The 12,984-nt window shown below is 46.1% G+C and overlaps 1 protein-coding gene across 1 annotated transcript in view; it reads right to left on the bottom strand.

Moving 5' to 3' along the window:
- The window catches only part of LOC132466578 (diacylglycerol kinase theta), a 24,308-nt gene extending 18,992 nt beyond the window's left edge, over positions 1-5,316 (bottom strand). The window contains exons 1-4 of the mRNA XM_060063836.1: positions 4,381-5,316; positions 2,915-2,994; positions 1,863-1,962; positions 865-950 (exon numbers count right to left, since the gene is read on the bottom strand). Coding sequence (XP_059919819.1) covers positions 865-950; positions 1,863-1,962; positions 2,915-2,994; positions 4,381-4,591 — 477 coding nt within the window. The 5' untranslated portion in view covers positions 4,592-5,316. The remainder of the gene's footprint in view (positions 1-864; positions 951-1,862; positions 1,963-2,914; positions 2,995-4,380) is intronic.
- Between the last annotated feature and the right edge of the window lie 7,668 nt (positions 5,317-12,984).

Here is a 12,984-nt window from a genome sequence, read left to right as displayed (position 1 = left end):
GGGACATTTGGTTGTGGGTGGAGCTACGGTAGAATGGTCCGTGTCGGACAGGTAAAGGAGGGGAAGCCAAACCATTGGAGGAGTGGATAGGAAGAAAGGTTCACAGAATCAAGCAGTTGTTTCTGCACTGGCGGTTGGAACCAAGCTCACACCTAACGATCACCACCTGTGTGTGAGAGCAGTGTCTTTAACCCTAATAGTTAATGTTTTAGTCCTCCTATGAAATTGGTTTGTCTTTGGAACCGTGACTCAACTAATTAATACAGGATGTTCTCAGGGGGGGTTGGCGCCAACTTGTCAGTACGTGATGAGAGCCGTCCATTGCTCTACATATTTTTGCCTTCATGCAAAGACTTGCGGTTCTCCGGTTTTTGGTCTGGATATATTTTGCTTCGTTATATTTTGAAAGGAGCTCTACTGTCTGAAAGGACTGAGCTTTCCGCTCTATAAATAGACACAGACCCCTTATTTTCATTTATAAATAAACAGCCATAGATATTTGCCCGTTAGTTGGTGTTTAGATTCAACCCTTTGATTGCAACGTTCCCCCTGAACTTTGTTGCAGCCATTTACTTCATGTTAAATTAAGCTTATAAATAACGAGGTCACAAGTGGCCGCGCCAGCCAGAGGTGTGATGGGACAGGCCAGCCCAGTTGGTGCAGTCCACTGGGTGGACTGGTGGTTTCCTCTATCCATCATCCACTGGGGGGGGGGAAGTGAGGTCGCTAAAGTCTAGATTTATGAAGCATCCCAGAGGGTGATAAAATAGGGCCCTTTGGACCACAATGTGTGTGCACGTGCACGTGGTAGCGCCCGTCACTCCCATGGTGGCGCTAGGGAGGGACGGCAGCAGTAGTAGTTACCAGGGTCTGGGTTCCATCCTGGTGGCACAGCCGACAATCTGCACAGCTGAACACGGAGCAGTCGGCGTGCACGTGCATCTCACACACTGAAGTAAACACACACACACACACAAATGTAGATATATAATTAAAGACCGTAGAGCTTGGTTCTTATTTACAACTCCCACTCTAAAGACATGTTGGTGTCCCGTGTCCCAGCCCATACACCATGCCCTTGGTTGCTAAACACAATTGTACAATGGATTGAGTTGTAATCCACTGCCTTCAGACTTAATACAATGGACACACACACACACACACACACACACACACACACACACACACACACACACACACACACACACACACACACACACACACACACACACACACACACACACACACACACACACACACACACAACACACACACACACACACACACACACTGTGTGTGTAAACATGGCCGCTCGCTGACACATTACATTAACTAGCAAGGGCCCCAGCAGAGTTCAATGTTACTCGAGCTGATGCACAAAAATAACCAGAGTGGAAATCCATTGGACTCCGCGTGTGCGTGTGCGTGTGCGTGTGCGTGTGCGTGTGTGTGTCCCGTGCAGGTGCTAGCGTGTAATTAAGTAGGTACAACAGTATTAATATAACACTCTTATAACATTGGTTACAAAGTGCTTTAGATCTGCAAAGATAGAGAGAAAGGAAGACAAAGACCCAAAGCACAATAAAAAAAAAAGTAAATGATTTCAAGGGTACTTAAACAAACACGGAAAGCATTCAGCCCCCAGACACCAGCCGGAGCTCAGCAATGAAATTAAAGAAAGGCTATCCTAAAAAGAGTGCTTTCTGAGCATAGTCTGAGCAAGTCAGATGCCCCGAGATGGAGGAATAACACGGCAGACCCCCTTCCAGCTTTTAGTCTTGCATTACTGCGGCGAAACTGCTCCAGGGTTGGCTAATGCTCCAGATGTGTTTTAGCTGATGCAGGTTTGGGTGGAGGCTGACCTTCACAGCGTAGGGACGCGTTCCCCTCCGTGGGTTTCCTACACACACAGCAGAACCTCTTCTTTAGACCGGCGGGCCCAAAACAGTGGGCCACAGGAACCTTCACACACACACACACACAGACAATGACAAAGGTGAGACGCCTTAAAGACACAAGACAGCAAAATTAAACGTAACAGAAGGATACATAATAACATATTTTAGAAGTTGAAAAAAAAAACACTTGACATGGTAACCAAAAAGCTTGTAGCGACCCAGGTACGATTCCAACCTGCAGTCTTATGCCGCGTTTCCACTGCAGGGTGCGGTACAGAATCCGTACCGCACCCTGCAGTGGAAACGCGGCATTATTAAATCTTTTGACCCCACTCTCCTTAATCACTTTCTTTCTGGAGTGGACTCTCCCATACACAAAAGGCATAAAAACAAATAGGTAACACAATAGCAATAAAAACCTATTGGAAAAGCTAGCATTCTGAACACACCTGTGACAGGTAACATAGCAACACACAACGTATTATACTTCCTGAATTGTGTCCATACGATATGTGTGACACAGTTTTACTTTAATGGCAAGAGCCACATAAAGACCCACTTAAACTCTTAATAACCTTCTTGGAATCCGGTTACAATCATAGACCTGCATAACTTGTGTGACCACCCTTTTCAATGACGAAAGGACATTGCATAATGGTCTGGTATTGTAGAGTAGCTAGGCAGAGATCTGGAACAGCCAGGTCATTTCGATTCTAGTCCACTCAGAAAGAAAGAAAAAAAGAATCTAAATGAGGACTATTCAGTAGCAGAAACCATTGGTGCCAAAAAGGTAGAAATGGTCCTAAAAACCCTCAATCAGAGTAGGATTTTGTCTTTCATTATTTAAAGCAAGCCTTTCACAACCCTAGCTAAATTGTTTGGCAATAATGATTAGGCTATCAAAGTCTGACTATGGAAGAAAGAGGTCCACACTTGCTCCCTGTACATCCCTGACCCTCTGCTTGGTCCCAATGACAGGAACGTCCTCTGTAGGGGTGCTGAAGCAAGAGACTTACCTGCACCAAGGTGGGAGCCATGCAGGAACAGGTCACCCTCAGATTCTTCAGGCACTTCTCGTGGCACATCAGGTTGCACACTATAAGGGTGCAAGGTGTTTACAAAGTGAGGACCATTAGATTACACACCATATGGGGGCAATGTGTTTACAAAGTGAGGACCCCAAAGTTATACACTATAAGAGAGCAATCTGTTTACAAAGTGAGGATTGCATGGGTTGGAGCCAAGGGTTCCGAAGTAAGGACACATCAAGTTACAGACTATAAGGCAGCAAGGTGTTGATAACGTGAGGACACATTAGGTTACGCACACTATAAAAAAAGGATCAAAATGTTGACAAAGTGAATACACATCAAGTTGCCCGCTATAAGGAAGCAGGTTGTTCACAAAGTGAGGACACACCAGCTTACAGACTAATGGTGCAAGGAGTTTACAAATTGAGGTCAGTGAGGAGGCTAAAGGAGAAAGGTGTTCAAAAAGTGAGGACACACTAGATCCCACCTGATTAACAATAACACATCCAAAGTAGATTACGTATATTGCATTCACAGCAATGACCATTATTCTAGGGTTGCATTGTGGTAGCCAGTACCCGTGGACCGTTAGCTACAATAAAATAAATGAAGAGTCAACTATTAATTCATAGAGGAACCATGGCCTGATGACATAAATGGTCACGTTACCACAGAGCGTATATGAAACGTGTTGCATGTGTCATCCAATCGTACTATGCATTGCACGTCTAAAGGGTTTTAATGCATCTAAGTGGTGCCCCAATCCCCCGGCACCAAAAACACAGTTCCATCGACAATCCATGCCTGTCTCCTGTTGCCATACCGACCACGACGAGTTTATCACGACTTGAGCACAGCTCTGGTTGTGCGAGAACCCCCCCGCCCCCCGCCTTCTCCTCCCACAGCACCACTCATCCCATGTACCCCGCTCTGCCCAGTAACACAGTGCATGTTCGTCTCCCTTCATAACGTGCATGTGTGTCTCAGCTCGTGCTGAACCAACCAGGCCCGGTCTCAGAAGCCAGATAGTGCACGACGCGAGGCTGTGGATTTCCGTGACTTTATGGCTGCGGGGTAAGAGGGGAAATGTAGGAGAGGAAGGAGAGATGGAAGAGGAGGGAATCAGGGAATTAGCCCCCCAAAGCTGACATTTTCTCTCAGCGGACTTTTGAGCACAAAGTGTTGGTGCTCGACAGAAGCAGACACACATGCACTGAATACTGAACTCACGCCATCGAAGCCTCTCCGAGTCTCCATCCCCGCAGTAGCCTACTATAACTGGGACTGCGTGTGCAGCTTACAGATCAGCTTTATAGATCAGATGAATGAATCCTCTACGTATGTTGGCCCATACTCACAACTGTCGAACAGCGCACCACGACAAAATAACCCCCAAGTCTTTATGTTTCAACCAAACAACAACAACAAGCTGATGTGCAATACAGACATACCTTCGCACAAGAAACCGACCAGACCCCAGATGAAATCGCTGCAGTTGTGGCAGAAAGTAGGCTTGGTGAGGGTGACCCGTTTGAAGCAGTGGCCGGGGGATCCGACCTGGTAGCGTGACCGAGAAGAAGAGCAAACCGGCGACTGCTGCGCCTTTTTCTTGCCGTGCACGGGGCTTGCACTGGGGCTGTCCGCGACGCCGCACTCCGCCATGGTCGCCCGCGAAGCAAAACACCACTCCCGACTTGTCAAGAGGAAATCGCAGTGGGGAGGGGGGGTCCTTCTCTATAACCACTTGTTAGCATGTAACACACGTCTGTTGTGTTCACACACCCGCTTTACAAAAAAAATGTAAGACGCCGATCATCCCAGCATGCATCAGGGCGGGATGGCTCCGTCCGGACCGAGCCGTGCTGTGCCAGCGGTGTCGCCGCCGTACGACAGGGGCTGGGCGCCTCTCCGCCGCCTCGCGAAAAGATCGGTGTTAAATACAGAGACGTCGGTAACTAACCGGATAGTTTCGGGGGCTTAAAGGTTCGTCGCGAAGCGCAGTAGATCGTGAGGGCGGACTTGTGTCGGCGGACGCATCGCTATTCCCGGTGTTGACAGTGAATCCTGAATCCTTTCAAAATCAGAGTCACGTCCTGGAATCTGGACGAACTGGTGTAGGGAGCCGCCCCGGTTGGATCCCAGCGTTTCCTCTCACTAGCTGGGGAAGCCCAGCCCCTGGCTCAACAAGTGATCCAGTTGGAGATCTGTCTCCGGTGCTGGTGTTTTTAGTTGATCTCAGCTTGGAAATGCGGTTGATCCTTGATTCGTAAAGATATCTCCCTGCTTCTGTTGAACGAGTTTCTCTCCCTGCTCGGGTATTTTCTCCGTCATCATAACACTTCTTGCGTTACTTTAATTTTTGCCGTCCCCAGTTGCTCATTATTATGCTTAGGTCACCTCCTATACCCTCCGACACTTATGTAGCCTCAAATGGTCAATAATGTATCGTTTCTAGCTAGCCTATAGGCCTACTTGGCTTGCATTAATGTCTGCAGAAGATAAGATAAGACTAAGATAAGATAAGTACTAAGTCAGGAAAAAACAAATATATAGTGCAAATATCTCACCTGGAACTTTGCATATAATTTATAATTAGTTATTTGTTTTTAGTAGGCCCTATCTACATTTTTTTAATTTAAATAGTATCATAGGCCTACTAATTATAACCTTTACGCAGCCTGACGTCTGGCGCATATCTTATCTTAGCATTCTGATATCTGACCTTATCACGGTGTTATAGTGCTTTAATATACCTTGGACTTTTACTTTGCAACTTAATCTTTCTCTAAGTTTGTCCTCAATCCTTCCTCAGGAACTTCCATATTTTAAATTCCTCCTTCATAAAGTTTACTATAGGCTATAGCTTTCTTAAGCACATCATAAACCACATAGGTGGATTCATCTGGCAGTATGCTCTCAGATGATCAATTGTATGAAATGCATTTGTGCGCCCACATTAATTTCCTGGATAACTTTGGACCATTCGTAACATTACTTATTTAGTAATTACAACATTCATGGGCGTAGATCTAGGGGGACGGGGCCGACGAAGGGAATATGTCCTCCTCAATATTTAAAACACTTGCATTGTCTTCTTCGTCGTCCAACTATATAAACCTACTGATATACGCATGCCTCCTTTGGACTTCTTCATCACTTGGGCTTATTTTACTCCTGGAAACACACACACAGACACACACACGTCACACACACACGTCAAACACACACATACACATCTCACATACACACACACACGTCACACACACACGTAACACACGCACACACACGTCACACAAACACACACATACACGTCACCCCACACACAGACACACACACGTCACACACACACACACACGTCGCACACACACGCACACACACACACACACACACACACACAAACACACACATACACGTCTCCCCCCCCCCCCCCTCCACAAACACACTCAATTCTTCAGAGGGAGAAGGACCCCTAGGAACTTCATAATTTCCCCTGAGATGCCCCACAGATGAGTCCTCAGATGCCCCACAGATGAGTGCATTCCGGATGCATTATTCAGGATAGTAAGACCACACGTTATATTCTTCAACAATAGGAAAGTGTATGCAACACACAGAGAATGTAGTCATAAGTCACTTTATCTGTTACTAAAGGAAAGAAGAGATTTGTCCTAAAGGCAGGGCATCACTGCCTAAGGAGATCAAACTTAGACACAGAAATAACCCTTACAAAATGACGAAACAATCTGTTGAGAATGAAAACTCGATTCACCTCTTCCTTTTAAGGTTTCCCTTCCAGGATGTAATTGGCCATACCCTCATCATATTTCCCATCCGCTAAAGTTTCACTTGGGTTCTTCTTTACCCCCACTTCATAGATGTAAACAAATGATAACAAGGTGTTGATAATGCCCGTGATATATGCTCAAATATTCAAAAGATTCACCAGGATAAATCATTGGGGAATCTTCTCAATTCGACATTTCAAATGAAATTTCAAATATGTATCCTTTTTTATATGAATGTCTTGTTCTGTGACAGAATATTCTGATTAACATGTGGAGGGTTTTGCTTATTTAAGCTCCTCCGTTGATTGTAAACCTTTTCCTGTATCGGGCGTAATTTTTTTCCACCACAGACCGTACATTGGACATTGCCCAGCTTATGCTTGACTTCATTCAAGACAAAGTATTATTTCATTCAAATTTATATTTACTTTTTTTTCGTCCCCTGCAGTCGAACATATGTCTGTAGGCCTACCCATCTATAAACTTGAAATGCCCCTTATTTATTCCGGTCCGGCCGTCAATCAAATTTATTTTGATTGATGCATAGGCCTACACTTGGCCTACACTCTCATAGATGTTTTAATGTAATTGGGTTTCGTAAATTTATTTATTTTAATAAAGTGATGCATGTATGCCTACTCGTCCACAATATAATTGCCAAATAGATTCTCGCACGCACAACAAACAATTAATGCACAGTTGTATTAATTAATTATGAAGTATGCTTAATGTCTGCTTTAATATCATTTCCCAATATACAGAGGACATTTTGGACACATTTGCAGTAGCCCGGCTTGCCTGTCTTTTTATTTTCTGAGTCCCAACTCACGAAACGGAAGAGCGAGCGTAAAAGACAGTTATGCACACAATGAGATTCTAATGAATCATAATTAAATTATTACTTTGTTTTTCTGAAAACATGCCGCCCACTAGTGGTGTTCAATAGCTTGTGCATTGGATGAAAGGTTCTTCAATATGTTTTTTATTACGTATAACCACTTAAGAAGAATGAGAGGAGAGGGGATAAGAGGAGAGGAAGATTAATTATATAGGCAATATAATTACCATTGGCACTCATGGTAATTGTAAAAAATATTTCGCATAAAATAAATAAGGGAAGTATGCTCTTTGCCTGCGTCAGTTGGTTCAGGTTTGATTTCTATGTGGATACTTTTTTTTTTTCTGAGACGTCATCCATAGATATTAGTCTGTTAGTAGTCAACAAAATGTGTTCAGTCCTTTGGGTGTTAAACGAATTCAACTGTATTAATAGACTCTGCCACCAGATGGCGAACTGGAACAATACCAATTATTCCTGAAAGAGGATAGTTGGTTAACAAATATTATATAGGCCTAATGAAATATAATATAGGATAACCTCTCCTCATTTGTTTTTTTTCCACGTAGGCTCACGTTTTCTATTTACATTTGACCTTTAAAGGGTGTCACCTGTCGTAGAAAAAATACATTTTTAAGTGATTATTTAAAATGCTTCAGCAGATTGCACATACGTAAATCCTGCACGATGCATATGATGTATATAGGGAAAACTGGTTAACCGAAACGATCATGGATGAAAATAGTCATGATGTTAACACTTAAACTATATATTTTGCCGTCTAAAATTAAACAATAGAACGATCGTTGACTTGCATGGTTATTGCAGTGACATGTATGACATTTTAGCAAGCTACAAGCTTGGTGAGCAGGTGGTGAATGGTGAACACTGAGTGCAACTATGTACCCCTGTCAGCGCGCCTTCACGAGTGACGTCAGCGTAGCGCCTCGCCAGAGTACCCAAAGAGGCGACAATGAGGACGAGCTGCGTGTCAGCTGCTATCATTAGTTATATCATCTATCAGAATGGGTTAGGGGGGACGACGACGACGACGACCTGTCTACGCTGCGTATGACAACAAAAGAGACGGGTCAAGGTCCGCTGACCCTCATCATGTAACGCAAAGCAAGCAACTGCCATGTAAAACAACTTTAGCAGCAATGCCAATGTTGAAATAATGTCTACTACTATTATGTCTATTACTGCAATTTGCCACGCATTTCCAAAAGCTTTAACATAATGTGAGCCCAAACCAGGCGGTCTCTTCCCATCCTAAGTCTAAAGACTCCTGATTCAGTTGTTCAATTCAGCTGCTTAGCTAATATATATCCCTATTGTATAGACACTTCGAATGGGGCGAAAATGATGGGATGGGGCAGATTGTGAGATGGGCAATAGGGATAAAAACCTTAGGGGGCCATATATTTTAAATGAGGTGGCCCCCTTTGCCCCTCTCGCGGCGCCGGGCCTGGTACGAACATGACCTGAGAAGGGGACCGCGGGCGTCATGAAGAGGTTTCACCACGTGGTGGCGGTGTTGTGCGGTTAGCTCATTTTGGTGGAAAACTAAACAAAGATGCCTTCAAAACCAACTTCTTACCTAGCTATTTCCCAATCTAGCAAGAAAAATAATACGGCTCAGTGACATCAGCATTTCTGACATCACAAGACGGAACTGAAAAAGTCATGGCTGCATAACTAAAAGGAACGTCTTGCCGTTAAATAACCTGTAACGGATCATTGTCACACGGTAAAGAAATTCGGATGCTCCAAATATTACGTTTTGCAAAAAGCTACCAATAGCCTACTGATATAATAATTAGGCCTGATAAAAGCAAACACAATATATATAGATAAAAAAATTTACATACAGAATGGATACACCAAAAAAAAAGTAAGAAAGTGTATATTTCTGATAATTGATGTTGCTTAATATGCGAAAGGTCCGGACCGGTTATTATAAGCCGGCAGGTGGAAACCATCATGGAAATTCGTTTCGAAACTTTTGTTTTCTGGATTACAACTGGCCTTCAGAAGTTAATGAATGAGTCACAGTTAATGAGAACCCACAGTATGGGAAATCTTTTAGTTGGCCTATTTTTCTTTAATTCTAAGTCTACTGTTTTATGGATCACGGGCAACGCCCACTCGAATATTATTCCCCCCCCCCCCCCCCCGCCTCCACCACCACCAATTCATTTCTCTCTATGCCCGCTCTCTAATGATCCGTATATCTCTCCCTAAATGTCCCTCATTCTCCCACTACCTCTCTCTCTCTCTCTCTCTCTCTCTCTCTCTCTCTCTCTCTCTCTCTCTCTCTCTCTCTCTCTCTCTCTCTCTCTCTCTCTCTCTCTCTCTCTCTCTCTCTCTCTCTCTCTCTCTCTCTCTCTCTCTCTCTCTCTCTCTCTCTCTCTCTCTCTCTCTCTCTCTCTCTCTCTCTCTCTCTCTCTCCCTCTCTCTCCCTCTCTCTCTGTGACCACCCCTCTCCACGCCCCCCCTGCCTGTACCAACCAGTCGAGCGGAGTCAGTGCCGTGCATTACGCTGCACAGCCCGTCTGTTGGTCTGTCTGTCGGCCTGGCTGCTAATGTGCGAAAAGAGACCAGCTACCCAGCTCTCGGTTCGGTCATGAGCCCGGGGATCCGGAGATGAGGCTCCGAAATGGCACCTTCCTAACGGTCTTATTGTTCTGTTTGTGCGGACTGATCTCCTTGTCCTGGTACACCGCATTCAGCAATTCAAAAGGTAAGGTGATGTTTTTTTTAATACGCGGTACGGGGCGCGGGGGTGTGTGTGTATACCCACAGTGTGTGTATGGTGGAGGGCTACGAGGCTTGTCTACTGGCCAGCCAGAGGTAAGGAATGACGGAGGGTTGTAAGGAGGACTGTACCCACCGCGGTTGATGTCCGCTCCAGTGTAGTAGGCTGGTGTCTGCCCAAGAAGCCGACCGCCTCCTCACCTTTGCCATGCATTTCTCTTTTACGCCGCGTCGGTTTGTTCGGTGAACAGTACCCTGTTGGTTCGCCCCACTGTCCCCTGTATACGTTGTCTTGGACTTTTGGTAGATCAGCATATTGTGAAGTGTAGCATATAGAGAGGAGAGTAAAGCCATGTGTGGTACGGTAGGCCTACTGGTGAGAGAGAGGGGGTATAGGTGTAATTTGTCTGCTTCTCAGATACCCCCCTTGCTGTACTGGCGTTTCAGGCACGACCAGGGCTCCATAGACTCTGTATGAACGACCAGCCTTCATAATTCGTGGTGGGGAGCACTTGGTTGCTGAACGTTGTCATGGGAGGGATGGCACTTGCTTGGAAATAACGTGATTTTTCTGCAGATTATTGATGATCGCACGAACGTGTCGCCTGCGTGCTTTTCAACTCTTGTTCTTCTGCAAGTCATGACGTGTCTCCTGTTTATGAGTTTTGCCACCCGAGACGTGACATGCAAAGCCCGGCCGTTTCATGTCACGGGGACAGAAGGAGAGCGAGTGCCCTGCTCACGTTACAAAAGACAGCCTCCTTGGACTACCAAGTGGTGTGTGTGTGTGTGTGTGTGTGTGTGTGTGTGTGTGTGTGTGTGTGTGTGTGTGTGTGTGTGTGTGTGTGTGTGTGGTTGTGCGCGCGTACGTGCGCGGGTGCCTGTGCCTGTGTGTGGTTGTGCGCGCGTACGTGCGTGCATGTGTGTTCAGGTATGTGTGACGTGACTCCCACCCCCTCAGTCCCCGAGTGTTTCCCTGAAATATAATTCAAGTCCATCCACTCATCCAAGTCACTTTCGTTTGTGTGACTATTTCTTAAGGAGCTTACCTCTCCCAGGATTATCTTAAGGACATTGTTTCTCCGGCAGACCCCAGAGGAAACCCGATTGGCCCAATACCCTTTGGTCCCTGCTGTCCAACACGCATAGTCCAAATGGGCACTTGTTTCCCCGTTTTTAATGCCCACTACAAATGAGGTCATTATCTTTCTAGTATTATTTACCTATTAGAAGCTACAAAACACACTCCAAATCAGGGTTTAATTTGACCAACGAACAAACAAACGCCAACAACACACTCAGACTGGGGTCCATTCTGCCCGGTATTTAATGCATGCATCAGAAGGACTCTAGAGGAGGGCCTTTCTCTGAGCCAGGTGTTGACTACCTTTGCCAAGTGCGCGGTGTGTTGTGCGCCGGCGGCGTCGAGCTACCTGCCGCCACCCACCACCTGCTGGGCCCCAGGTCCAGGAGGAGGCTGGCTGGTTCACCTGCTGGGCCCCAGGTCCAGGAGGAGGCTGGCTGGTTCACCTGCTGGGCCCCAGGTCCAGGAGGAGGCTGGCTGGTTCACCTGGCCTATCAGCCACAGTGCACCAAGGGCCTGCGGCTACAGGGTCCAGCCCTATCACCCCCCAGACGCACACACACACACACACACACACACACACACACACACACACACACACACACACACACACACACACACACACACACACACACACAGACCGAGGTAGACACACACACACACACACACACACACACAGACCGAGGTAGGCACACACACACACACACACACAGACCGAGGTAGACACACACACACACACACACACACACACAGACCGAGGTAGGCACACACACACACACACACACACAGTCACACACACACACACACACACACAGTCACACACACACTCACACATGGAGGTAGAGACAAACGCGGATGCAGAAACACACACATAAGGAGGAGTGGGGGGGGGGGTCCTTAGTCCCACTCATCGATCGCTGCTCTGAGGTAATTAACTGGAGGAGAACGACTGCCTGTTCTGTGTGCGAGTGTATGTTTCTAAATATGTGTAGGCATGGTGTGCCGGGTAAGATAGAGAGTGCCTCTAATACAGTTTGTGTGTGTGTGTTTAAGTGTATGTATGTGTGTGCACGTGTGCGTGTGTGTGAAAGAGAATGCATCTAATTGAGTGTGTCTGTGTTTTTGTATGTGTGTGTGCATGTCTCGGTGTATGTGTGTGTGTGTGCCTGTGTCTGCATGCATGTCTCTGCATATTTGAGTGAGTGTGTGTCTGTGTGTGTCTGTGTGCGTGTGTGCGCGTGTGTCTGTGTGTCTGTGTCTGTGTGTGTGTGTGTGCGTGTGTGTGTGTAATGTAATGTTAGCTCCCCAAGGCGGTATCAGTCTGAACAGAGCTGAGCCAAGCTTCACGTCAAACACCCATCAATGCACACACACACACACACACACACACACACACACACACACACACACACACACACACACACACACACACACACACACACACACACACACACACACACACACACACACACACACACACACACACACACACACACACACACACACACACACACACACACACACACACACACACACACACACACACACACACACACACACACACACACACACGGGTTCTCACGGTCTCTAG

Source organism: Gadus macrocephalus, chromosome 10 (genome assembly GCF_031168955.1).
Source record: "Gadus macrocephalus chromosome 10, ASM3116895v1".
Classification (NCBI taxonomy): Eukaryota; Metazoa; Chordata; class Actinopteri; order Gadiformes; family Gadidae; genus Gadus; species Gadus macrocephalus.
This window is presented reverse-complemented; position numbering and strand designations above follow the sequence as displayed.